The 27,024-nt window shown below is 52.9% G+C and overlaps 1 protein-coding gene across 1 annotated transcript in view; it reads left to right on the forward strand.

Annotated features, from left to right (window-relative positions):
- The first annotated feature begins 9,390 nt into the window (after window positions 1–9,390).
- AACS (acetoacetyl-CoA synthetase) overlaps window positions 9,391–27,024 on the forward strand; it is a 341,576-nt gene continuing 323,942 nt past the window's right edge. The window contains exon 1 of the mRNA XM_069620120.1: window positions 9,391–10,718. Within this exon, the coding sequence (XP_069476221.1) occupies window positions 10,598–10,718 (121 nt within the window). The 5' untranslated portion in view covers window positions 9,391–10,597. The remainder of the gene's footprint in view (window positions 10,719–27,024) is intronic.

The following is a 27,024-nucleotide window of genomic DNA, read 5'->3' on the forward strand; positions in this document are numbered from 1 at the left end:
AGTGGGACAGGTCAGGCTAGAGGTGCACTGTGGGAGCTCTGTGGATGTCTGGATACTGGAACAGGCAGCACAGCACGTGCCTGAGGTCAGAACAGAGGTGCATCGTGAGACCCGGGGATCTGTCCCTAGTGGGACAGGTCAGGCTAGAGGTGCACTGTGGGAGCTCTGTGCTGTGGATGTCTTGATACTGGGACAGGCAGCACATGCCTGAGATGAGAACAGAGGTGCATCGTGAGACCCGGGGATCTGTCCCTAGTGGGACAGGTCAGGCTAGAGGTGCACTGTGGGAGCTCTGTGCTGTGGATGTCTTGATACTGGGACAGGCAGCACATGCCTGAGGTGAGAACAGAGGTGCATCGTGAGACCCGGGCATCTGTCCCTAGTGGGAGAGGTCAGGCTAGAGGGGCACTGTGGGAGCTCTGTGGATGTCTGGATACTGGGACAGACAGCACGTGCCTGAGGTCAGAACAGAGGTGCATCGTGAGACCCGGGGATCTGTCCCTAGTGGGACAGGTCAGGCTAGAGGGGCACTGTGGGAGCTCTGTGCTGTGGATGTCTTGATACTGGGACAGGCAGCACATGCCTGAGGTGAGAACAGAGGTGCATGGTGTGACCCGGGGATCTGTCCCTAGTGGGACAGGTCAGGCTAGAGGTGCACTGTGGGAGCTCTGTGGATGTCTGGATACTGGAACAGGCAGCACAGCACGTGCCTGAGGTCAGAACAGAGGTGCATCGTGAGACCCGGGGATCTGTCCCTAGTGGAACAGGTCAGGCTAGAGGGGCACTGTGGGAGCTCTGTGCTGTGGATGTCTTGATACTGGGACAGGCAGCACATGCCTGAGGTGAGAACAGAGGAGCATCGTGAGACCCGGGGATCTGTCCCTAGTAGGACAGGTCAGGCTAGAGGTGCACTGTGGGAGCTCTGTGCTGTGGATGTCTTGATACTGGGACAGGCAGCACATGCCTGAGGTGAGAACAGAGGTGCATCGTGAGACCCGGGCATCTGTCCCTAGTGGGAGAGGTCAGGCTAGAGGGGCACTGTGGGAGCTCTGTGGATGTCTGGATACTGGGACAGGCAGCACGTGCCTGAGGTCAGAATAGAGGTGCATCGTGAGACCCGGGGATCTGTCCCTAGTGGGACAGGTCAGGCTAGAGGGGCACTGTGGGAGCTCTGTGCTGTGGATGTCTTGATACTGGGACAGGCAGCACATGCCTGAGGTGAGAACAGAGGTGCATGGTGTGACCCGGGGATCTGTCCCTAGTGGGAAAGGTCAGGCTAGAGGTGCACTGTGGGAGCTCTGTGGATGTCTGGATACTGGAACAGGCAGCCCAGCACGTGCCTGAGGTCAGAACAGAGGTGTATCGTGAGACCCGGGGATCTATCCCTAGTGGGACAGGTCAGGCTAGAGGGGCACTGTGGGAGCTCTGTGCTGTGGATGTCTTGATACTGGGACAGGCAGCACATGCCTGAGGTGAGAACAGAGGAGCATCGTGAGACCCGGGGATCTGTCCCTAGTGGGACAGGTCAGGCTAGAAGTGCAGTGTGGGAGCTCTGTGCTGTGGATGTCTTGATACTGGGACAGGCAGCACATGCCTGAGGTGAGAACAGAGGTGTTTCGTGAGACCCGGGGATCTGTCCCTAGTGGGACAGGTCAGGCTAGAGGTGCACTGTGGGAGCTCTGTGCTGTGGATGTCTTGATACTGGGACAGGCAGCACATGCCTGAGGTGAGAACAGAGGTGCATCGTGAGACCCGGGCATCTGTCCCTAGTGGGAGAGGTCAGGCTAGAGGGGCACTGTGGGAGCTCTGTGGATGTCTGGATACTGGGACAGGCAGCACGTGCCTGAGGTCAGAACAGAGGTGCATCGTGAGACCCGGGGATCTGTCCCTAGTGGGACAGGTCAGGCTAGAGGGGCACCGTGGGAGCTCTGTGGATGTCTTGATACTGGGACAGGCAGCACATGCCTGAGGTGAGAACAGGGGTCCATCATGAGACCCGGCGATCTGTCCCTAGAGGGGACAGTTCAGGCTAGAGGGGCACTGTGGGAGCTCTGTGCTGTGGATGTCTGGATACTGGGACAGGCAGCACATGCCTGAGGTGAGAACAGAGGTGCATCGTGAGACCCGGAGATCAGTCCCTAGTGGGACAGGTCATGCTAGAGGGGCACTGTGGGAGCTCTGTGGATGTCTGGATACTGGGACAGGCAGCACGTGCCTGAGGTCAGAACAGAGGTGCATCGTGAGAGCCGGTGATCTGTCCCTAGTGGGACAGGTCAGGCTAGAGGGGCACTGTGGGAGCTCTGTGGGAGCTCTGTGGATGTCTGGATACTGGGACAGGCAGCACGTGCCTGAGGTCAGAACAGAGGTGCATCGTGAGACCCGGGGATCTGTCCCTAGTGGGACAGGTCAGGCTAGAGGGGCACTGTGGGAGCTCTGTGGATGTCTTGATACTGGGACAGGCAGCACCTGCCTGAGGTGAGAACAGGGGTCCATCATGAGACCCGGCGATCTGTCCCTAGAGGGGACAGGTCAGGCTAGAGGGGCACTGTGGGAGCTCTGTGCTGTGGATGTCTGGATACTGGGACAGGCAGCACATGCCTGTGGTGAGAACAGAGGTGCATCGTGAGACCCGGAGATCAGTCCCTAGTGGGACAGGTCAGGCTAGAGGGGCACTGTGGGAGCTCTGTGGATGTCTTGATACTGGGACAGGCAGCACATGCCTGAGGTGAGAACAGGGGTCCATCATGAGACCCGGCGATCTGTCCCTAGAGGGGACAGGTCAGGCTAGAGGGGCACTGTGGGAGCTCTGTGCTGTGGATGTCTTGATACTGGGACAGGCAGCACATGCCTGAGGTGAGAACAGAGGAGCATCGTGAGACCCGGGGATCTGTCCCTAGTGGGACAGGTCAGGCTAGAGGTGCACTGTGGGAGCTCTGTGCTGTGGATGTCTTGATACTGGGACAGGCAGCACATACCTGAGGTGAGAACAGAGGTGCATCGTGAGACCCGGGGATCTGTCCCTAGGGGGACAGGTCAGGCTAGAGGTGCACTGTGGGAGCTCTGTGCTGTGGATGTCTTGATACTGGGACAGGCAGCACATGCCTGAGGTGAGAACAGGGGTCCATCATGAGACCCGGGGATCTGTCCCTAGTGGGACAGGGCAGGCTAGAGGGGCACTGTGGGAGCTCTGTGGATGTCTGGATACTGGGACTGGCAGCACATGCCTGAGGTGAGAACAGAGGTGCATCGTGAGACCCGGGGATCTGTCCCTAGTGGGACAGGTCAGGCTAGAGGTGCACTGTGGGAGCTCTGTGCTGTGGATGTCTTGATACTGGGACAGGCAGCACATGCCTGAAGTGAGAACAGGGGTCCATCATGAGACCCGGGGATCTGTCCCTAGTGGGACAGGTCAGGCTAGAGGTGCACTGTGGGAGCTCTGTGCTGTGGATGTCTTGATACTGGGACAGGCAGCGCGTGCCTGAGGTGAGAACAGAGGTGCATCGTGAGACCCGTGGATCTGTCCCTAGTGGGACAGGCCAGGCTAGAGGGGCACTGTGGGAGCGTTACCTGGATGTCTTAAGACTGGGATTGTAGTGGCTGGTGTGCACCAGGATAGTGTTGCACCAGTGCCGGATTATCCATTAGGTTAAGTCGGCACCGGCCTATGGGCCCCACTCCTTGTAGGGGCCCCACGACAATTGATCAAAATAAAGCGGTGCAGAGAATTAAAAATGTATTAGGAGATCGTCTGCGAGGGGGGGGCCGACATTCCGACTGCCCAGAGACCTCCAAAGGGTTTAATCCGGCACTGATGTTCATCAGTCATAGGGCAGTCAGGGGCAGGGCTCTATGTGGGCCAGGCTAGCGCCTCCTGATGTAGAGCTCTGCCGGGGCTCACCGCAGTAGCCATACCTTGCACCAAAGGCTTTATGGGCAGTTCTTGGCTCAGGTGGAGAAACCGGCGCATTGTTACGTTTCCTTTTGCTGAAACCGCCTCCCCTTGTTTCTTAACCCCAGGCACTGACCCCCGAAGGCAGCCCTTTTACAACACCGTGTAACAGATTAAAAAACAAAAGGAGAGGCGGGTGCAGCAAAATGAATGCTAGCAATGTGCCCCCCCCCGTCCTGCCACTGAGATCTGACTAAATGGCACCCCAACGCTTGTTCCTTCTTCATTTGGGGTAATGTCGGGTACGCTGTTTATGTTTCAAGATTTGCCTTGCCTCTAAGCGCTAGGATCCCACAAAGCAGGGGCCTAGAAGGTAGTTTACACAGAGTGGAGCAGATTGAGAAGAAGTCAAGAAAGCAGGCACACATTGCAGAGCACCGTGCTGAAATCCGTGCAGGGCTTAGTGCAGTCATGCCCTTGCAAGCATTCAATGCAGCGAACTCCACAGAGTTCGCATTGCCCCGCCTGAGACCTCAGGGGCACCCGCCAGAGTCCTGCAGTGCCCCACCTGAGATCTCAGGGGCACCAGCCAGAGTCCTGCAGTGCCTCACCTGAGACAGGTGCACCATCAAGAGTCCTGCAGTGCCCCACCTGAGATCTCAGGGGCACCAGCCAGAGTCCTGCAGTGCCCCATCTGAGATCTCAGGGGCACCTGCCAGAGTCCTGCAGTGCCCCACCTGAGATCTCAGGGGCACCAGCCAGAGTCTTGCAGTGCCCCACCTGAGAACTCAGGGGCACCAGCCAGAGTCCTGCAGTGCCCCACCTGAGATCTCAGGGGCACCAGCCAGAGTCCTGCAGTGTCCCACCTGAGACAGGGGCACCAGCCAGAGTCCTCCAGTGTCCCACCTGAGACCTCAGGGGCACCAGCCAGAGTCCTGCAGTGCCCCACCTGAGATCTCAGGGGCACCAGCCAGAGTCCTGCAGTGTCTCACCTGAGACAGGGGCACCAGCCAGAGTCCTCCAGTGTCCCACCTGAGACCTCAGGGGCACCAGCCAGAGTCCTGCAGTGCCCCACCTGAGATCTCAGGGGCACCAGCCAGAGTCCTGCAGTGTCCCACCTGAGACAGGGGTACCAGCCAGAGTCCTTCAGTGCCCCACCTGAGACCTCAGGGGCACCAGCGAGAGTCCTGCAGTGCCCCTCCTGAGACAGGGACACCAGCCAGAGTTCTGCAACGCCCCACCTGAGACCTCAGGGGCACCAGCCAGAGTCCTGCAGTGCCCCACCTACCTGAGACAGGGACAGCAGCCAGAGTCCTGCAGTGCCCCACCTGAGACAGGGTCACCAGCCAGAGTCCTGCAGTGTCCCACCTGAGACAGGGGCACCAGCCAGAGTCCTGCAGTGTCCCCCCTGAGACGGCACCAGCCAGATTCCTGCAGTGCCCCCGCTGAGATAGGGGCACCAGTCAGAGTCCTTCAGTGCTCCACCTGAGACAGGGTCACCAGCCAGAGTCCTGCAGTGTCCCACCTGAGACAGGTGCACCCTCAAGAGTCCTGCAGTGCCCCACCTGAGATCTCAGGGGCACCAGCCAGAGTCCTGCAGTGCCCCATCTGAGATCTCAGGGGCACCTGCCAGAGTCCTGCAGTGCCCCACCTGAGATCTCAGGGGCACCAGCCAGAGTCTTGCAGTGCCCCACCTGAGAACTCAGGGGAACCAGCCAGAGTCCTGAAGTGTCCCACCTGAGACAGGGGCACCAGCCAGAGTCCTGCATTGCCCCCCCCTGAGATAGGGGCACCAGCCAGAGTCCTGCAGTGCCCCACCTGAGAACTCAGGGGCACCAGCCAGAGTCCTGCAGGGCCCCATCTGAGATCTCAGGGGCACCTGCCAGAGTCCTGCAGTGCCCCACCTGAGATCTCAGGGGCACCAGCCAGAGTCTTGCAGTGCCCCACCTGAGAACTCAGGGGCACCAGCCAGAGTCCTGCAGTGCCCCACCTGAGATCTCAGGGGCACCAGCCAGAGTCCTGCAGTGCCTCACCTGAGACAGGTGCACCATCAAGAGTCCTGCAGTGCCCCACCTGAGATCTCAGGGGCACCAGCCAGAGTCCTGCAGTGCCCCATCTGAGATCTCAGGGGCACCTGCCAGAGTCCTGCAGTGCCCCACCTGAGATCTCAGGGGCACCAGCCAGAGTCTTGCAGTGCCCCACCTGAGAACTCAGGGGCACCAGCCAGAGTCCTGCAGTGCCCCACCTGAGATCTCAGGGGCACCAGCCAGAGTCCTGCGGTGTCTCACCTGAGACAGGGGCACCAGCCAGAGTCCTCCAGTGTCCCACCTGAGACCTCAGGGGTACCAGCCAGAGTCCTGCAGTGCCCCACCTGAGATCTCAGGGGCACCAGCCAGAGTCCTGCAGTGTCCCACCTGAGACAGGGGTACCAGCCAGAGTCCTTCAGTGCCCCACCTGAGACCTCAGGGGCACCAGCCAGAGTCCTGCAGTGCCCCACCTGAGACAGGGACACCAGCCAGAGTTCTGCAACGCCCCACCTGAGACCTCAGGGGCACCAGCCAGAGTCCTGCAGTGCCCCACCTACCTGAGACAGGGACAGCAGCCAGAGTCCTGCAGTGCCCCACCTGAGACGGCACCAGCCAGATTCCTGCAGTGCCCCCGCTGAGATAGGGGCACCAGTCAGAGTCCTTCAGTGCCCCACCTGAGAACTCAGGGGAACCAGCCAGAGTCCTGAAGTGTCCCACCTGAGACAGGGGCACCAGCCAGAGTCCTGCAGTGCCCCACCTGAGAACTCAGGGGCACCAGCCAGAGTCCTGCAGGGCCCCACCTGAGACAGGGGCACCAGCCAGAGTCCTGCAATGCCCCACCTGAGACAGAGGCACCAGTCAGAGTCCTGCAGCCCCCCCCTGAGATAGGGCCACCAGCCAGAGTCCTTCAGTGCCCCACCTGAGATCTCAGGGGTACCAGCCAGAGTCCTGCAGTGTCCCACATGAGACCTCAGGGGCACCAGCCAGAGTCCTGCAGTGCCCCACCTGAGACAGGGGCACCAGCCAGAGTCCTGCAGTACCCCACCTGAGACCTCAGGGGCACCAGCCAGAGTCCTGCAGGGCCCCATCTGAGATCTCAGGGGCACCTGCCAGAGTCCTGCAGTGCCCCACCTGAGATCTCAGGGGCACCAGCCAGAGTCTTGCAGTGCCCCACCTGAGAACTCAGGGGCACCAGCCAGAGTCCTGCAGTGCCCCACCTGAGATCTCAGGGGCACCAGCCAGAGTCCTGCAGTGCCTCACCTGAGACAGGTGCACCATCAAGAGTCCTGCAGTGCCCCACCTGAGATCTCAGGGGCACCAGCCAGAGTCCTGCAGTGCCCCATCTGAGATCTCAGGGGCACCTGCCAGAGTCCTGCAGTGCCCCACCTGAGATCTCAGGGGCACCAGCCAGAGTCTTGCAGTGCCCCACCTGAGAACTCAGGGGCACCAGCCAGAGTCCTGCAGTGCCCCACCTGAGATCTCAGGGGCACCAGCCAGAGTCCTGCGGTGTCTCACCTGAGACAGGGGCACCAGCCAGAGTCCTCCAGTGTCCCACCTGAGACCTCAGGGGTACCAGCCAGAGTCCTGCAGTGCCCCACCTGAGATCTCAGGGGCACCAGCCAGAGTCCTGCAGTGTCCCACCTGAGACAGGGGTACCAGCCAGAGTCCTTCAGTGCCCCACCTGAGACCTCAGGGGCACCAGCCAGAGTCCTGCAGTGCCCCACCCGAGACAGGGACACCAGCCAGAGTTCTGCAACGCCCCACCTGAGACCTCAGGGGCACCAGCCAGAGTCCTGCAGTGCCCCACCTACCTGAGACAGGGACAGCAGCCAGAGTCCTGCAGTGCCCCACCTGAGACGGCACCAGCCAGATTCCTGCAGTGCCCCCGCTGAGATAGGGGCACCAGTCAGAGTCCTTCAGTGCCCCACCTGAGAACTCAGGGGAACCAGCCAGAGTCCTGAAGTGTCCCACCTGAGACAGGGGCACCAGCCAGAGTCCTGCAGTGCCCCACCTGAGAACTCAGGGGCACCAGCCAGAGTCCTGCAGGGCCCCACCTGAGACAGGGGCACCAGCCAGAGTCCTGCAATGCCCCACCTGAGACAGAGGCACCAGTCAGAGTCCTGCAGCCCCCCCCTGAGATAGGGCCACCAGCCAGAGTCCTTCAGTGCCCCACCTGAGATCTCAGGGGTACCAGCCAGAGTCCTGCAGTGTCCCACATGAGACCTCAGGGGCACCAGCCAGAGTCCTGCAGTGCCCCACCTGAGACAGGGGCACCAGCCAGAGTCCTGCAGTACCCCACCTGAGACCTCAGGGGCACCAGCCAGAGTCCTGCAGTGCCCCATCTGAGACAGGGGCCCCAGCCAGAGTCCTTCAGTGCCCTACCTGAGACCTCAGGGGCACCAGCCAGAGTCCTGCAGTGCCCCACCTGAGACTGGGGCACTAGCCAGAATCCTGCAGTGCCCCACACGAGACAGGGGCACCAGCCAGATTCCTGCACTGTCCCACCTGAGACCTCAGGGGCACCAGCCAGAGTCCTGCAGTGCCCCACCTGAGACAGGGAGACCAGCCAGGGTCCTGCAGTGCCCCACCTGAGATCTCAGGGGCACCGGCCAGAGTCCTGCAGTGCCCCGCATGAGACAGGGGCACCAGCCAGAGTCATGCAGTGTCCCACCTGAGACAGGGGCCCCAGCCAGAGTTCGCAGTGCTCCACCTGAGGCCTCAGGGGCACCAGCCAGAGTCCTGCAGTGTCCCACCTGAGACCTCATGGGCACCAGCTACACACCTGTCTGCTGCCCCCTCACATAACCCTACCTGAGACCTCAGGGGCATCTCCAGAGCCCTTCTTGCAGCCCCCTTACATAACCTAAAGGGAGAGCACAGCCCCCGAGCACAGACAACAGCAAGCTGAGAACCCCAGGACTCCCCACCATGACAGCTCGCGCCTTGAAACACTTGTGTATAGGCGCGTTATAAATGCCTCATCATGTCATATCATATCACAGTGCACAGCTGGCTGCTTTAGGGCCTGCGTGCGATGCGTGGGCTATCTCTGTGCCTCTGCATGACTGAATGCACAATTATTGGCAGGACATATTCCTGTAAGGCCGTAGTGTCCAATGTGCTTATATTGTACACGTGTATTTGATTAATGCACGGCTATATCGAGTCCTGGAGACAGTGCAAGGGATGTGCACAGCTCGGAGTGGGGGCACTTTGCTAAAATGCTCCTTGCAATGCTGGGTGCATGGATGTCTGCAGCGTTATGTGCATTTCTGTGACTGCCCTGTGCTGTGGTGTGCCCTGTCCTTTGCTTGCACCCATTGCCTGCTGGGGTCGTGCGTGGGTGTGTGCTGTCAGCTCATCTGTCACGTGACTGGACCACGTGACGCGTAGCCTCAGGCCCCCCCTGGTCTTCTCTAATGTGCCAGTGCCTGAAAGCACTACTTTTCTCTCAGAGCGGAAGGATACATGGTGCCCTGAGAGGAGTGGGGCCCGAGGAGGGGAGGGAGGATTGGGTGAGACTGAGCACAGCACCCCGCCCAGAACACAGGAGCACGCACATAGTCCTGCAGTCAGAGCAGAGGAGCACCTGCCCGAGCCCTGTAGGGAGAGGGGGAGCAGAGCACCACCAGAGAGCTAAGGGGCACCAGCCACACTCCTGCCTGCAGCCCTGTGGGGGAAAGCAGAGCCCCACCTGAGAGCTCAGGGGCACCAGCCACAATCCTGCCTGCAGCCCTGTGGTGGAAAGCAGAGCCCCACCTGAGACAGGAGCACAAGCCACAATCCTGCCTGCAGCCCTGTGGGGGGAGCAGAGCACCACCAGAGAGCTAAGGGGCACCAGCCACACTCCTGCCTGCAGCCCTGTGGGGGGAAGCAGAGCCCCACCTGAGACAGGAGCACAAGCCACACTCCTGCCTGCAGCCCTGTGGGGGGGAGCAGAGCCCCACCTGAGATCTCAGGGGCACCAGCCACAATCCTGCCTGCAGCCCTGTGGGGGAAAGCAGAGCCCCACCTGAGAGCTCAGGGGCACCAGCCACAATCCTGCCTGCAGCCCTGTGGTGGAAAGCAGAGCCCCACCTGAGACAGGAGCACAAGCCACAATCCTGCCTGCAGCCCTGTGGGGGGAGCAGAGCACCACCAGAGAGCTAAGGGGCACCAGCCACACTCCTGCCTGCAGCCCTGTGGGGGGAAGCAGAGCCCCACCTGAGACAGGAGCACAAGCCACACTCCTGCCTGCAGCCCTGTGGGGGGGAGCAGAGCCCCACCTGAGATCTCAGGGGCACCAGCCACAATCCTGCCTGCAGCCCTGTGGGGGAAAGCAGAGCCCCACCTGAGAGCTCAGGGGCACCAGCCACAATCCTGCCTGCAGCCCTGTGGTGGAAAGCAGAGCCCCACCTGAGACAGGAGCACAAGCCACAATCCTGCCTGCAGCCCTGTGGGGGAAAGCAGAGCCCCACGTGAGACAGGAGCACCCGCCAGAGTCCTGCAGTGTCCCACCTGGGACCTCAGGGGCAGCAGCCAGAGTCCTTCAGTGCCCCACCAGAGACAGGGGCCTCAGGGGAACCTCCAGAACCCTTCTTGCAGCCCCCTTACATAACCTTAAGGGAGAGCACAGCCTCCGAGCACTGCCTCCTCCACCCCCAAGCACAGCAGCAAGCTGAGAACCCCAGGACCCCCCACCATGACGGCCCCCTCGCAGGAGATCCTGGGCGGCCAGGCACTTTGGTTCCCTGACTCCAAGCACAACACGAACATGGACCGGTTCAGGGTCGGGCTGGAGGAGAGCCAGGGGGTCCGGCTGGGTGAGTGATGGGGAGTAAGGAGGCTGGGATGGGGACGGGCTCCAGAGGGAGGGGGTAAAGAGCTTGGCTGATGAATAACAAGGGGTAATAAAGGTCAAGCTGGCTGAAAGAGTGCAATACAATTCTCAGGGTACTTCATTGTTTATTTCCTTTATTTACTTAGATACAGGAGGAGCAATGCTCTTTTGATCACAAAAGAACTTACAATAGATAAGAAATCAGGTTTGCCCGGAAGCAGGAGCTTCTTACAACGGGGTGCGTTTGAGGGACATTCTGACCAGGTTGTGGAGACCAGTAAATGCAACAGTCACCGGGGACATAGATTGGCTTGACAAGTTGGACACATCTTGCCACAGTACAGATATGGGGCACATCCATGTTCCCTTCAGTGGTGATCACCGGGTTGGTTGAGGGTAGAGTGACATGGGAGTGGGGGGGGGTGAAAGGGCTTAGCTGAGTAGGAGAGGAGCAAGAGGCAGTGGGAGGACAATGGCTGCCTGAGTGATGGAGCGGGAAGGGACTTCTCAAGGGGATGCCGATGGATTGTGTGAGGGACTTGGGGCATGCTCGGGCAAGTGTGAGTGCACATGGTGTGGAGTGGGGGGGAGGAGGAATCATTCTGACTGAAGGGGCCCGGGGTGTGACGGGCCCTGCTGGCTCAGTGGGGTGATGGTTATCGGTTAAGAGACCGCAGAAGAGGGAAGGCAAGGTTTGGGGGCAGCTTTGGGTCTCGAGTAACTTAATGTGTTGGGGAAACCTCTACCACACCCATCACAGCTTTCTGAACCTTGGAACCGCCCCACGGTTTTCTCCCCCACCCCGAACACAGAATCCATACCAGCACACAGGTAATGGGGTGCTTCCAAACTGCACTTATAAACACCACAGGTCTGCAGCATCACCCTTCCTCTGTGTTCCACTACCAGCCCCACCAGCTTTGTTTCTGGTTTTAGTTTGGGCTGTTAGGTGTACTATTGCATTGGAGTACAGGTAGGGAGGAATGCCATGTTAAGAGGGACACAGAGTCTGTAGGTGTTGTTTGGTTATGTGTCCATCCATTGTCTGCCGACGGCCATGCTAATACCTATGGCCATTCCTGCCTCTCCCTGCCCAAAATGCCTCCTAATGGGAACTCTATGAGCTTGCTTTGATCAAGCCTTACCATCAGGCTTTGCATTCAAAGTGCCTGCCAGTCTTTCTACAAAGCAGTCTTCTGAGAGCTAATGACTTCATTGGAGTTATAAACACGCTACTGGTGTAATAAAAATGTCTTACCAGGCCTGCCTTTAGCGACTCGATTTATAAGCACTCTGCCTGTCCTTCACTGAAGTACTGTTAAAAACAAGCATTGGCAAAGCCACTGAAGTCCTGTATAAAGAATAAACATGCAATGGCAAACCCAACATTTTAGGCGTGTGCATACGCTTTAAGCTTTTGCCTGTCACTGCTATTAGATGCTCAGGTACTCGCCCCATTTTGCACCTGCTACCAACAATGGGTAGTTAATACCAGTACAGCTGTGCCTGGCAAGTGCCTTTCCCATGCCTACACGAAAGCCCAAACTGTTGACATTGCCAAGGCTTATTTACCAAGCCCGTGTAGCGTGGGTAACATTAGCGGCACAATGCGGCTCTCTAAGCGCTCCTTACTGCACCTTATCTAAGCGGGCATTAAGTCTTCTGTGACCGGATGGAGTCACCAGGAAGGGATGGGGGACAGACATGTGAGAATGCTACTGGCACCTTGGAGGGTGGGGGGTAGCTGGTTGTTACAGGTGCCTTGAGACAGGAACTAGTGACTTTAGCAGTGCCTGCGTAATTATTTGCACCTTGGGGGCCAACTTTTGTTTTTTTCATCATAGGACGTGCTGGCATTGGTCTGGATCTTCCCAGATCTGGGATCCGGCAAAAAATGCTCTCCGGATTTTCTAAGTCCATTTGTACTCTTGTTTTATTGTGTTTGACTGCTTCAAGCAATGCTCCCGGCTTGTTGGAATCAGGGGCGAGACACATGCCCACGAGACCACTTTAGGGCTTAACATTAAAGCCACTAGGGTAGAACTTTAGGATAAGTCACTGGGCTCTTGCTGACAGAGAGACAAGCCCTGGTCTGGCCAGGCCGAGTGCACCCTCCGTACCTCTTGGCCTCCAGGAGAGAGCAGAACCTCCTTCTCCTGGGCGCCAGCGGATAGTGATGTACGCCCCCGATCCCCCCCCCACTTAAGGCCCTGTTGGAGGCAGTAGAGGGGAGACAGACTCTGGCAGCCCCCTGAGCTCTCGGGTGGGCCTCACACCGATGGATCTGCTGATGAGTGTATGGTGTTTGGCAGGGGTGTTGCTGGTCTGGAAAAGATCCCACACTAATGTCGGGACTCGGGGGCTAGCCAGTCTTTTAGTTGTAGCCCCTGAGCTTCTATCCGGGGCTACACCCCCCGGGCCCTCTAGCAACGCCTCTGGTCTTCGGTATTACCTGGGAGAGATTTGATTGGCTGCCAAGCTATTTGGCGGGTCTTGTTTTGGACTTTTTTGCTTCGCATTTGAACTTTTAGTAAGATAATGCAGTGGTTTGCTTAAGTTTAAATGATTATATTTAGAGCTCCTCAGCTTCTTTTCCCGTGATGGTGACATTTTACTTCTTGAAACCAGCAGCAGATACATGACAATTTATCGATTACCATTGTTTCAATCTGCACTTTTATGTCGTCTATTTGTGTACTTCACAGCTAATTGGCAACTCCTCACGCTTAGTGTCTTCTGATATGATATCCTAGCGCTTAATAGCCAGAGGTTTCTAAGCGCGGACCCGGGGATCAAACCCTTGTTGCTGCGTGTCGTCTTGCTTCCAAGGTGAGTATGTTGCCCCTGAGCTGTCCACCCCAGACTGCAGGAATCTGTACAAGAATGGCAGAGAGACACGCAAATGCTAAATCTTCACTGGGCGGAGGCCAGTGCAGATCTACTTCCTTTATTCTGACCCAAAAACCATAAAAGTATTATAAATATAAATACAAAACAATCAAACTCATGGTGCATTATCAGGCAGTCTGTAGAGGCCATCTCTCAGCTTTACTATTTTTCAAACAACATTGGTTAAAAGACTTCATAACATTTCATTTAGTTCCCATCAAATTTCTGACTTTACTTTAAAAAGTACGTTATTAAAAATTGCATGTCATTCAACGAGGGCATGAGACTGGTGGACTAATACCCTCTTAAATGCAGAAAAGCGAATGAGTTCAAAACACTAAGTTGTCGCCCCTATTCCTAAACAGATCGCTAGATTTAAATAATATAATGCGAGTTCGCCCTCCATGCACTCCTTAAATAGTTTGCCGCCACATACACAGCTAAATCATCTTAACACACAATTCTACGCTCGCAGTTGTGACGGGTCTGCGCCAGAAACACGGCATAAGATGTCTCTTCCTAAAATAATAATACGAGGGGCAAAATAAAAGAAAGCGGCCCTCATTACTTGCCAGTAATTCCGATTACCGGCACTCATTCCGTACCGCAGCACTACGAGAGAGAATGCCGGTAACAACAGTGCAGGCAACAGCGTACACTGTTCTATCGTTGCCGGTCGCACAGGTAACTGAAACTGCGGGACCCTCGTGAATCAGTGCCGGAAACTCCGGCACCACAGAAAGAAGCAGCATTACAACCGCAGATTTCCCAGAAACGTTCCACAAAAATGCCCGTGCTACCAGGAAAACCATGCTGGAAACACCGGCACCACGGAGCAGGTGGTAACCAGGCCACAGGTGCACCCAATTGACCCAGCTGCACACAATGAGCACAGAGACTGCTGAAACGGATCACACCAACACCACACACACCTTCCAACATAACCATGCTACCACTCAGCAGCAGGCATGGACATGGGGGTGCTGCATGCAGGAGCGCAGCTGTGCGAGCAGGAGGTGCAACAGAGGCAATAAGCCGACAGGCAGCGGAGGAGGAGGAGGATGATGATGAGAAGGAGAATGCAGAGGAACAATGGGCAGCAAGGAGTGCCCCGCAGGCGTGCACTGTTAAGACGGATTTCTGAACTCTGACCTGGCGGGCAGAGGTTCAGAAGGCCAGCCTAGTTTCTTGGAACAGGGTAACCTTCCGGACAAGCCAGACCAATCAAGGTAGCATTGGTGGCGGTCAAGACTAGGTCTCAGGAGAGGTGAGCGTGTTTGAAAGCCCACAATGAGCACACACAGTAAATGACACTACAAATTACTCTCAGTCAGGTGCATATATCAAAAATACATATACATTTATTCAACGCCTTTTAAATCAAACACAAAACAAATATCAGCAGTAATAACTAAACAAACACAACACTACAGTGAAACATATATACAGTTACAAATGGCCTAAAGGAATAGTGCACAGTAAGGGTCCACATCCTGTAAAGAAAGGGAGCATACTGTGCGAATATACTTTAGTCAGTCCTTCACTTATCAAGCCCTAAATGGGAGGCAGTCCAATCCCCAAGAAGAGTGGAGCCTTGTGCTCCAAAGTACTGTTCGGTACAGGTGCACGCAATCGTGTGGCAGAGCCAAAACGGGGTCTCTTGCAGGGGCTGTAGCGACTCAGGAAGGTGGGTGAGGCAGTGAAGAATAAGTTCCCACTATTCGATGAGGGTCTCCCCAAAAGGGCAGAACAGGATCCAAGAATTGGGATTAGGGCGGTAGCGCAGACTACCTCGATAAAGAGGAGTGCCCTCAGGGGACACTCATGCATAAAAATGGATGGATGCGCCAGGGGCCACCGGTAGGGGTTACTCACCGACCCTCGGCGCACTCCAGACCAAACTTCGGCAGTCAGGTCCACTTCAGTTGCGGGTTCAAATCCTGCAATTGTGCGGTTCTGTGGCTTTCAGAGTCTGAGTTCCAGGGATGATTCTGAGGCAGGTCAGTGGTGATTTCTCCACTCCTGAAGAAGGGATCAGGTCAATTCCACTGCAGCTCATCTTAGGGCGCAGGGGGACACAGTAGCAGGGCACCCTCATAACTCTTCACCACGGCTGGGCTACACGGTGACAGCGTTCAGGCGGGTTCAGGCGTACTCTCCCAATTCCAGACCTGGGAATGCTAGGTGTATGAAACTCGGTGGGAGAGTGCCTTATACCCACTGCTTACGATCTCCAAAGTCTCAAGTGTCAATCCGAGAAGGTGGCGGTTCCAGGGCAAAGGTCCCGTGAAAGATGGTCAGTTTGCTTATTGGCCCAGGAACACTACTGAGCAGGCTTGCTTTCACGTTAAGGTGGAGGTGCCAAGAATAGTTAGTCCCACTATTCCAATGGGTCTAAGCGCCTTTGCAGACCTTCTAAGTTCAATCAGAAACAGGGGTCCATCCAGTGGTACAACAAGCCAAATCTACACCTACACCAGTGCCTCCTGCTAGGAAACTCTCACTGACATCCTCTTTGTCGTGCTTTCGCCGGACCTATGGACCCTTCATATTGTCTCTGTGCTCTCTCCTTTCTCATCTTCTCCCATTAATGGTGGCAACCGGTGGGAGGTTCTCCTGGCTTCCTTCCATTCTTCTAAGGTCATCATTAATGTCTACTCTAATGGGACCATCTTGGTCCAAGGCCCTCAGGCCAACCTTCACCTCTTTGATAGACGCTTCCCATGCCTTATCAACTTCCTTTTTTTTTCTCTGGCTGTCCCCTCTCCCCTTTCCTTGGCCCCCTTTCCTTCCCCCACCCTCTCGGGCTCCTTCTATACCTCCGCAGGGCGTACCTCTCATCTGTACCCCTCCCCGGAAGTCCTTCAAGGATGGCAACTTTCTCCACATTGCCACTCTAAACTCTCGCTCTGCTGTCAAACACTGCTCTGATATCTGCCGCCTTCTGGAAGAACTTGACCTAGATGTCCTCGGTCTCACTGAGACATGGTTCACGGCCAGCTCTGTCACCAGCTTTGACACGCTCCTACCTGACGGCTACATGATCCGCTCCGCACCCAGGTCTTACCGCTCTGGTGGGGGGTTAGCCCTGATCTTCCCCAAATGGATTCCTGCCTCTGTCACTCCTATGCAGGCCTACTCCTCTTTTGAATGCTTTGTCTGCAGGCTCTCTCTCTACCCTAGCCATTCTTTTACTGTGGCTACTATCTATCGGCCACCTGGTCAGATCTCCTTCCTCTCTGAGTGGGCTGACCTCTCCTCCTCACTCCTGGCCTCAACTACACAACTCCTCCTTCTTGGAGACTTCAACATCCACCTGGATGACTCCTGTCCTCCCTCAGGACTCTTCCGTGACCTCTGCGACTCTCTCTCACTCACTATTCTCCCCTCTGGCCCGACTCACTCTGCAGGGCACACTCTGGATGTACTGAACTCCTCAGGCCTTCCCCTTTCTGTCCCTCTCACCACTCCTCTCTCCTGGAGTGATCACTTTCTCCTTTCCTCCGATCTCACCCTCTCTACCCCTCAGGCCAAGCCACCTCCATCACTGCCATCCACCTTCTCAGTTATCTGACTCATGAAGGGCGAGGCTTTCGCCGCCACCTTTTCAGCTCCCCTCCCCCTTTGGCTGATTCTCCACCCTCCACTCTGCTATATCTGATACTCTTGATATCCTTGCCCCTGTCATGAGAATCCGCCTGAAGCCCAAAGCCAAGTGTAACTCCTGGTACGACTCAGACCTCTTCACCCTAAAACGCAAGTGCAGGGTGGGCGTGCTTCATGTACATCCTCTGACAAACTGGCCTGCTGCAAAGGCAATACCGGCTCTCCGTCCTCATCAAGAAGGGAGCTCATATCCAAGCCGGCGTGTCGGCGGCAACTGACAACTCGGCTGAACTCTTTAAAATCTTCAACGAACTGGCCAATCCTGCCACAGTCTCTACCTCTCCTGTCCCTTCCCGGGCCCTCTGCACGGCACTGGCTTCTCACTTCATCTCTAAAACTCAGGACATCCTGTCCTCACTCTCCTCCTATCCCCCCATCCCCCTACTCCCTGATCTTCCTCTGGCCCTTCTGCAGCCACCTCCCCTCCCTCCTTCTCTGCCTTTCCCCTTTTCTCTGCTGACAAGGGTGCTAGATAAGTCTGATCTATGAAAGTCTTATTGAAACAGGTTCACCCCTGTTCCTCTAAAACTATCAAGGATCACATCGACTCCCTGGCTCCTGCCCTGGCTGATTTCTGCAATCACTCCTTCGCCACTGCAGGCTTCCTATCCCCCCTAAAGCACTCCCTTGTGCACCCTCTTCTTAAGAAAGCCTCTGCTGACCCCGCCTGCCCGGCTTACTATCGCCCAATCTCCATCACTCCCTTCCTGGGCAAGCTCCTGGAGAAACTGGCCATCTCCCAGCTAAATCTCCACACAGAATAATCTGTTGGTTGTTGTTTTGTAACATATACCATATATTATCAGAGCAGGAGACCAATATAATTATGCCAATATACTTTTAATGTCTAATTTTAACTGAAAGAGAGTTCTGTCACATTCCACATTCTAACTTATGACAAGTACACATTCTAAATATGACGTTTGAACTATGAGCATCACAACAATCACCTCTTACTTATCTTTTAACATCCAATTTACCTTACCATTGTCCTATTGCAACTTCATCACTATGACAAATTTATATGAATAAAATAACTTACAGTTTGTTGACTTGACATTGCACTTATATCTGTTCAATAAGTCGCTCTGGCTTGTGGATTACTCGTTGAGGCCGACTGCTTACCACTTTATCTCTGATATTATCATAAAATTCTTCACTATTATTTCCTCCAACACATTGATGTAACATTTCACCACTGGTTACAGAATCAAAACCCCTTTGACCATCATTGCTTTCCACTTGTACAACTATCTTTGCATTATCCCGGCTCCGCAATGACATATGGTCCCACATTGAGTCATCAATCACTTCATCATGCTCAATTCTTTTCGCGCCCATCTTTTCATCACTGACGTTTTCCTGGAACATCCTCTTAAAAAACGATGCATTCCGTGTAATTTCATGGCTGTCTTCATCTACAGCAGTGATCATTGGTCCTTTTACTTCCCTCACTTTCCAAATCACTGGTTTATATTTAGTGTCCATCTTAGATCGCTCTTTCTGACGAACCAGTACCTTGTCACCCACTCCAATGACATTTTCTCTGGCCCTCCTTTTCCGATCAGTCCAATCTTTAATTTTCCTTCTCTTTTCTTCATCACGTTTTCTTATCTCCTCATCCTCTTCCAAAGTATAGTCGTCCATATGAAGCACTCTCGTTCTAGGCTTATAACGGATCATCAATTCTGCTGGCGTACGCCCTGTTATTTCATTGGGAGTGTTCCGATAATTCCTCAGCATTTGCGATATTGCTTGACTCATTGCCATATCATCCATTTTGGCCCTTTGCCTTGTTTTCTTCAGATTGAGCATACATTTTTCAACCATTCCGTTCGCTTGCGGCCACAACGGAGTAATTTTTTGATGTTTGAATCCTTGATATGCCGCAAACTTTTCAAATTGATGTCCTTGAAACGGAGCCCCATTATCGGTCTTGACTATTTTTGGAATTCCCCATTCACTGAAAATCTCATCTAGCACACTGACCACATTCGGAAATGCAGTTGACACAACATGCTTTACCAATGGAAATCGTGAATACTCATCTATTATTACGAGCAGATATCCTCCTTCCTCCGGGGGACCATAGAAGTCCATAGCCACTCTACTCCACGGAGTATCTGGCAACGGCACAATTTGAATAGGGCACGTCCTATCATCCGACTTGGATATTTGACATGTAAAACATCCCTTTACAGTCTCTTCAACCATTGTATCCATCCACGGGAACCAAACATGACTTCTTAACATCCTCTTCCTATATGTTATACCTCTATGCCTTTCATGCGCCAACAACACCAGCGTTGTCCTTATACTCATAGGTGCTACCAACCTATTGCCTCTCAAAAGCATGCCATCATTTGTTGATACTAACTCTCCACTAATCCTTGCCAACCTTTGTAATTATTGTGCTTTAGATAATTTCTGCCATTGACCAGTTGTTGTTAAATGTATTGCCTCTTGAATTGTCGGGTCATGCTTACTCTTCTCAATAAACAATGCCCTTGAAATCGTTGGTGGCAAGGCATTAGCAGACAAATATGATACATACTCTTCTGCTTCAATCTGCATTTCATCTTCTTCTTCCGTTCCCGGATGCCTAGATAGGTAATCTGCTGGGTTGGCCTCTTTACCTGGTTTGTGCACAATGGTGTAATCATACTCTTGTAGTTGTATGCCCCACCTCTCTATTTGGTGCAGCATTCTTTCCCTTGGATTTCCAAACAGGGATATCAACGCTTGATGATCCATAACAAGCACAAACTATGAAATGGTGAAACTTCTCGCAAGCCCATACAGCAGCCAAACTCTCCTTCTCTGCTTGCGAGTATCCCTTTTTAATCTTGTTTAAAGCACGGCTGGCATACATTATGACATGCCTGTCCGGATTCATCGGCTCAACTTGTGCTAGAATTGCTCCCAGCCCTACAGGACTGGCATCTACAATAACTTCTGTTTCCCACTTCGGATTGTAGTAACACAATTGTCGGCCATTTATGAGCTCCTATTTTATTTGCTCAAAACTTGCCATGCATTTATCATCCCACGTGAACATTGTTTCCTTTTTTAATAGTTGTCGTAAAGGGTGTGTTAAAACCGCAAAATTTGGCACATACCGGGCACAATACCCTGTCATACCTAGAAATGACCTCACTTTCGTTGGTGGTTCCAGGTTAATGATTGTGTTTATTTTACCTGAATCCGCCCTTATTCCTTTCTCAGAGAATACGTGCCCAAAAAACTTCAGACTCCTTTTACTCACTTCACATTTGCATTCATTTAGGGTCAATCCACTATCTTGTAAGGCTTGACATCCTTCCATTAGCGCTTCATCATGTTCTTTCTGAGTGACGCCGTATACCAATATGTCATCACTGTAATTAAACGTGTTTCTCACAGGAGATATTACTTTTCTAATTGCTTCCTGAAAAACCTCTGCCGCTGATGACACTCCAAAGTTCAGCCTTTTATACCTGTATAATCCCTCATGAGTTGCAAATGTAGTGATACATCGTGATTCTTGATCAATTTCTAGTTGATGGTACCCTTGATTCAAGTCAAGTTTTGTAAATCTCGTTGCCCTTTTCAGTCTGATAATCATGTCCTCCAGACTGGGTCCTGGATGTCTTTCTCTTTGTATCGCCATGTTAGGGATTCTCATGTCTACACATAAGCGGATACGTCCATCTGCTTTTGGAACCACTACTAACGGCGATACCCAGGGTGTCAGACCACTTTCTACCCTTTCAATTATATCGTTATCAATTAATTGTTTTAGTCCTCTTGATACTTTTTCTTGAAGATGAAAACCTATCTTCCTTGGATGTTGTGGAGTTGATCTAATTCGTGGATCAATGTGCAGATGTATCGGGTCTCCTTTCAATTTCCCGACCCCTTTAAACAAATTAGGAAATCTCTCCTTGATCATATCAATATTCATTTCACTCTTTAATATATTCAATATATCTCGTTTTGGATGAGGAATTCCTTTTATTGTCTCATTCTTATTGTAGTTTACATTTATGATTTCTAAATCAGTTGAGGTCTTGCAACTAATGAGACACCTTCCTTCTACTGGGCTGTCAATGACAAATATCTCAGAAGGCATGTGGATATCCTTGTGTATCAGATCACATATAAATGTTCCTTTCACAGACAATGGATGATCTGCACCCCATTGAAATATATTGGCTCTTGACAATTTCAAGGGATATAAGTGTGCTATTTTCTCATATGTTCTGTTGTTCATCACATTCACCGTGGCTCCAGTGTCCACTAAAAAAGGTATATTTTGATTTCCCAATCTTATGGTTACTTTTATGGCCTTCTTTTCATCAGATGTCTCGTATATTAGTCTCACATATTCTTTGCCATACATGTCGTAGTCTACTCCTTCATCTTTTCTTCCTGTGTTCATGTTTCCATTCTCTTCCTGGTGGTAAGTAGGATTCTCATAAGGATCACTATATCTTAATAGTTCTGAGATCCTTTGTTCATTCTCCTCACTTCCTAGCATGTCCATAGTTCTCACAAATCTGGGCCGCAAGTTTGACTGCTCCATTCGCAAATTTGGCTGATTCAACTTTGGCCTTCCCTCATCTCTCCTTTCCGCATTTGTTCTCCCATCAGATAGTCTTTGTTCAAGATACCTTCCATTCTGTGACCCTCGTGCATTTGATTTTTGTGCAGGTGTCCAAGGCAGTTTCTCTCGACACATGCTTCCAAAATGATTTTCCTGGCCACAGCGTGAACACATGTGTCATAGTGCTGTACATCGACCCCTATGTTGAAACTCTTATCCACATCTATAACAGTGTCTTTCCCCATAGCTTCTATGATCATTCTGCCACTGTACTTCACCTGGATTTTTCCTTTGCCACTGTATACTTTGCTTCTGACCCATGGCTGCTATTGTATTTAGTCCTTTGGGATTCTCTATGTTAGCTGCTTGGGTGTCTATTCTCTCGTAAACACGTGCTAGCTTGAGTACCTCTTTCAGAGGGAGTGATTTCTTTAGTAAGTGCTTCCTGAATTGTGACGATACACATCCTTCAATTATTCTCAACCTGATCGTCTCATCATCGTTGAAATGTGCAAAGTCACAGTATATAGCTTTACGTTGCAGCCGCAATGCAAATTGTGCAATTGTTTCACTTGTGCTTTGAGTACACTGGTTGAAAATATATCTCTCATAGTCCCGATTTGCTGGAACGATGATCCTTGCATTTATTGCTGCTATCAATAAGGTGTATGTGGTCTTTTCTTCTTCAGGAATTGTCCTGATGACATTCTTCATCTCTCTTCCCACTAAATTCGTGAGGATGTCCAACTTATTCGCAGCATTTTGGCTGCCCACATCTCTCAGAAACTCTTCGAAGTCATCCAACCATTCCTGCCATCTCTGTCCCTGGTTTTCCTGGGGTTCTAGAGTAAATGAAGGGGGTTTTCTTGCAAAGTTTACAGGATCAGCTGATATAGTTGATGTTTCTGGTGTTATTTGCAATGGCACATTTACATCTCCCTTTTCATTTTCATTGTTGTGAGACATGTTTTTAATGTATTCCTTTCCAAATGTCAGATATACTATCTCTTTATTTAATTAGGTTTATGGTAGTGTTAGTATTTCGTTGTTGCTGGTCACACAGTTTCAATTTTATATATATTTTACTAAGTATGCCTTCATGTGCTTCCTCTTATCACAGTTCTCCCAGTTATATGTCTAGTCACGTTTCAATTTATAAATTATCACATTTTTAAGTCTCTTTGCTGTATATACATGATTTAAACGCTCCGGTGTTGTGTTGTCATGGTAACGTTGCTGTTTTTTTTTCCGGCTGTCTAAAATGGCCGCACACACCAGCACGTACTGCAGGTGCCTTTCTCTAACGACAAGCGTGCAAGCTCACATTACATTGAGCCTGACTCTACACCGCTCGCGCCCGCTCGCGCTGCGTCTCGCTCTGGGTACGTTCCCTTCGTTTTTCTTTAACTTATGTTTTCCGCTAATGTAATTTCAATAAGTTCAAAATTCTCGTCCTACCAGCATTTACTCCTCAGTCCGACTGCAGTCCCCTTACGCGTTTGTTGCTTCTCCCGTTCCTATTCAGTTTCACTTCTGTCGATTGTCTTCCGCGTTTCTTCGTTCCGCTGCTGCACCACACATCTAATTGATTTTGCTGTTTCGCATCCCATCCTCGTCGCCATTTGTTTTGTAACATATGCCATGTATTATCAGAGCAGGAGACCAATATAATCATGCCAATATACTTTTAATGTCTAATCTTAACTGAAAGAGAGTTCTGCCACATTCCACATTCAACTTATGACAAGTACACATTCTAAATATGACGTTTGAACTATGAGCATCACAACAGTTGTCTTCATGACCATCAGTCTGGCTTCAGAGCTGCCAGAAGCACAGAACTGCTCTCCTGAACATCTGTGAAGACCTCCTCTCCAACCTTGACTCTAACACCCACTGTGTCCTCATCTTGCTTGATCTCTCTTCTGCCTTTGACATCGTCAACCATGCCATCCTGCTCAACCGTCTCCGAGATAACCTGGGTATCACTGGTCAGGCTCTGGTTTGGCTGACTTCTTTTCTCTCTGACTGACCCTCCCAGGTCCAACGTGGGTCCTTCTTCTCTGCTATCTTTTTCTCTACCTGTGGTGTCCCACAGGGGTCTAACCTCTATCCCTGGCTGTTCAACCAATATCTGGCACTCCTTGCCCATCATATCACAGCTCTCTGCCTCAACTTTCAGTGCTATGCAGATGACACCCAGCTCCTTTTCAGGCAACCCTCGGCCTCCTCCTCTCATTCCCTCATCTCTGCCTGTCTGTCTGCTATCCAGGAGTGGTGTGCCGCCAATGACCTCTGCCTTAATGCTAGTAAGACTGAGATTCTCCTCATCGGCACACCCGCCTCCTCCTTCCCTGCAGCTCTCTGGCCAGCCTCTTTTGGCCCTCTTCCTGCTCCCACCTGCAAGGCCAAAAACCTTGGGGTCATCTTCGACTCCACACTCTCCTTCTCTCCTCACATCTCTGACGTCTCTAAGAAGTCCCACTACCAGCTGCACCTCCTCAGAGGTATTCTTCCTTTCCTCTCCTTCCCCCAGAAGCTCACTGTCTCCAGAGCTCTGCTTCTCTCCAGGCTGGATTATTGCAACAGCCTCTTTCTAAATCTTCCTGCTTCTACTCTCCGCCCTACAACTCATCCAGAACAGGACTGCAAGACTTGTCCTTGGCCTCAAGCCCAGGGATAGTATCTCTCCAGGACTGAAATCTCTGCACTGGTACCCAGTGGCTGCGAGGATTAAGTTCAAAACCTCTGCATCATCCACAAGGCCTTCTGGGGGCTGGGGCCTCAATATCTTCAACTCTCTCTTCCTAAATATCTTCCTTCTCGAGCTCTTCGCTCATCCGGCTCCAACTCCCTCAGGGTCAGCCGCTTCTCCAACGAGTTGGTGGTAGATCTCTTTCCTTGGCTGGTGCCTCCCTCTGGAACAGCCTCCCTGCCTCCCATAAACTTGAGGAGAACCATTTCCGGTTCCGGAAGCTCCTCAAAACCTTTCTCTTCAGGTCCCCTCCCCCGCCAGTCGCACACCTGCACTGCTTTCCTGGCAACTCCCGCACTTGGTGACTGTTTTCTGTATCCCTACAGTACTACTACCAGCACTTGACACCTGATGCCTGCACTTACCCTTGCACTTGCCACCAGCTGGCCATACTTTTACTTATTGTTATTTATTCTATTACCCCATGTACTGCACTGTCCCCTTCCCCTACCTGCATTTCCCCTACCCCTTCCCTTGCACTTGCGCAATCTGAATGGCACCTGGCCTAGAAGAATTGTTTTTTCATCTTCCCTCTGTTTCCCCTCCCTTGACTCATCGCGCCTTGAAACACTTGTGTATAGGCGCGTTATAAATGCCATATCATACCATATCATTATATAAACCTTCCAGTGGGTCACCAGAGGTTCCTCGGCTCTTTGGTTTCGGATACTGGGCTCCTATCCTAAGTTTGGTGTGAACTCAAGAGATCGAACTGGAATGGGTGTAAAATGCCTTCTCTTATCCAGAATCTCCTTTGTGCCAAACCAAAGCGGGCCCAATGAGAGATCTACTCACATACAGCCATCCCAGACGTGGACCAAGCATGGACCGGTCATTCCTAGCACACCAGACTCTCTGGCCCCCAGGATGGGTATTGGAACTAGACAGTCCAGCCCACATCCTGGAGGCACACACACATGGCATGCATTGTCCCTGTCTGACAGGCAGATCCACACATTCTACCGCCTGAACAGGGAGACCATCCTTGCAATAGTGCACTTCATCCAGGTCCACATCCAGAGCGTCATTGGCATCCGGACTGTCATACTCCTCCTTTCCCCCTGTTGAAGGTGGTGTCTGTGCTGCAGATTCTTGTCATGGGCACATTCCAGCACACGGGGGGAGCTGCATGGCATCTCCCAGCCAGCATTTTCAATTGCACCCAGCACCTGCACACGACCCAGGGCACACACTGCATGTGAGTCAGTGCACAAATAAAGCACTCCTATACGCAAATTGAATGACCAGACGTGAATTCATATGCATAACCATGTGTATTATTACATGAACAAACAACAAGAAACGTGTGTCCACCACCCCCTCCCCAACTAGCCCCTAACTAACCCCCCCACTAACCCACCCCCCAACAACACCGCCAAATGACCCACCCAAACTGACCCACCCCGACTAACCCTCCCAAACACACCATTCCCAAAACATTTCCTAGGTGGCATCTGTGCCACTTGGGGTCTGGAACTGGCTCACTTCCGTGGCTTCTTAACACTGGACCTGTCCTACTGGGGTGAGCCTGACAGGCGTATGGATCAGTGCCTCGGGCTGCTCTGTTGTGAGCTGACAGGCGTGGTGATGGTTGAGGGTGGGTCAGAACCTGCCATGTCCCTGTGTTCTAGTGCTGCCTGCAGGGAAAGGGTGAGGGACTCAGCTGGTGCCCAGATTGCCTCATTCGCCTCCCGTCCCCTCTGTGCGAGCAGGACCATTGCACATGATGAGCGACCCAGGGCACGTGCATAGAGCCGGTCAGTGGCCTGCACACTCACCCTCAGCATCCTGCTCTCCTCCAGGTGCTGGTGCACAAGTCCTACCATCTGCTCATGCCGTTCCTCGATGCGCCGTATGCATGCATCCATGTCTTGGATGCTGGGGATGGGTGGCGGAGGTGGGGGGCTGTGGAGGTTGGAGGGGCTGAATGAGGGACGGTGGTAAGGGGTGTGTGCTGGTGTCCCCTCAGTTGTGTCCATGGCCTCCTGCCCAGTATCGTCGTCTGTAGATGCGCCCACGTATATGGGAGGCTGGTGTGGGGGAGACGGAGGGGGGAATGGGCGTCCTGTTGGTGCCTTGCATGACCGGATCTGGTTTTGCCTTGGCAGCGGTTTTGCACTGCGTGGCTTTCCTCCTCTGTGTGGGTGTCCGCGAGGCGCTTGGTCCTGTTTGGTCGCTGTCAGATGATGTGCCTATGGGGGTGAGATGGGTATGCTGTTAGTCACCTCTGTGTCATCCTATGGCCTTGTAACATGCAGTTCAAACAGAGTGTGATATGATGCCTGTGCATGTTGTTTACAGTTCATGCATTGCCAAATTGAATGGCACATACACACAAGTGTTTCCAGGCACTACCAGCAAGATGGTGGTGGACATGGGTGGACAAATTAGGAG

This window comes from Ambystoma mexicanum, chromosome 10, assembly GCF_040938575.1.
Source record: "Ambystoma mexicanum isolate Mex_15411 chromosome 10, UKY_AmexF1_1, whole genome shotgun sequence".
Lineage (NCBI taxonomy): Eukaryota > Metazoa > Chordata > Amphibia > Caudata > Ambystomatidae > Ambystoma > Ambystoma mexicanum.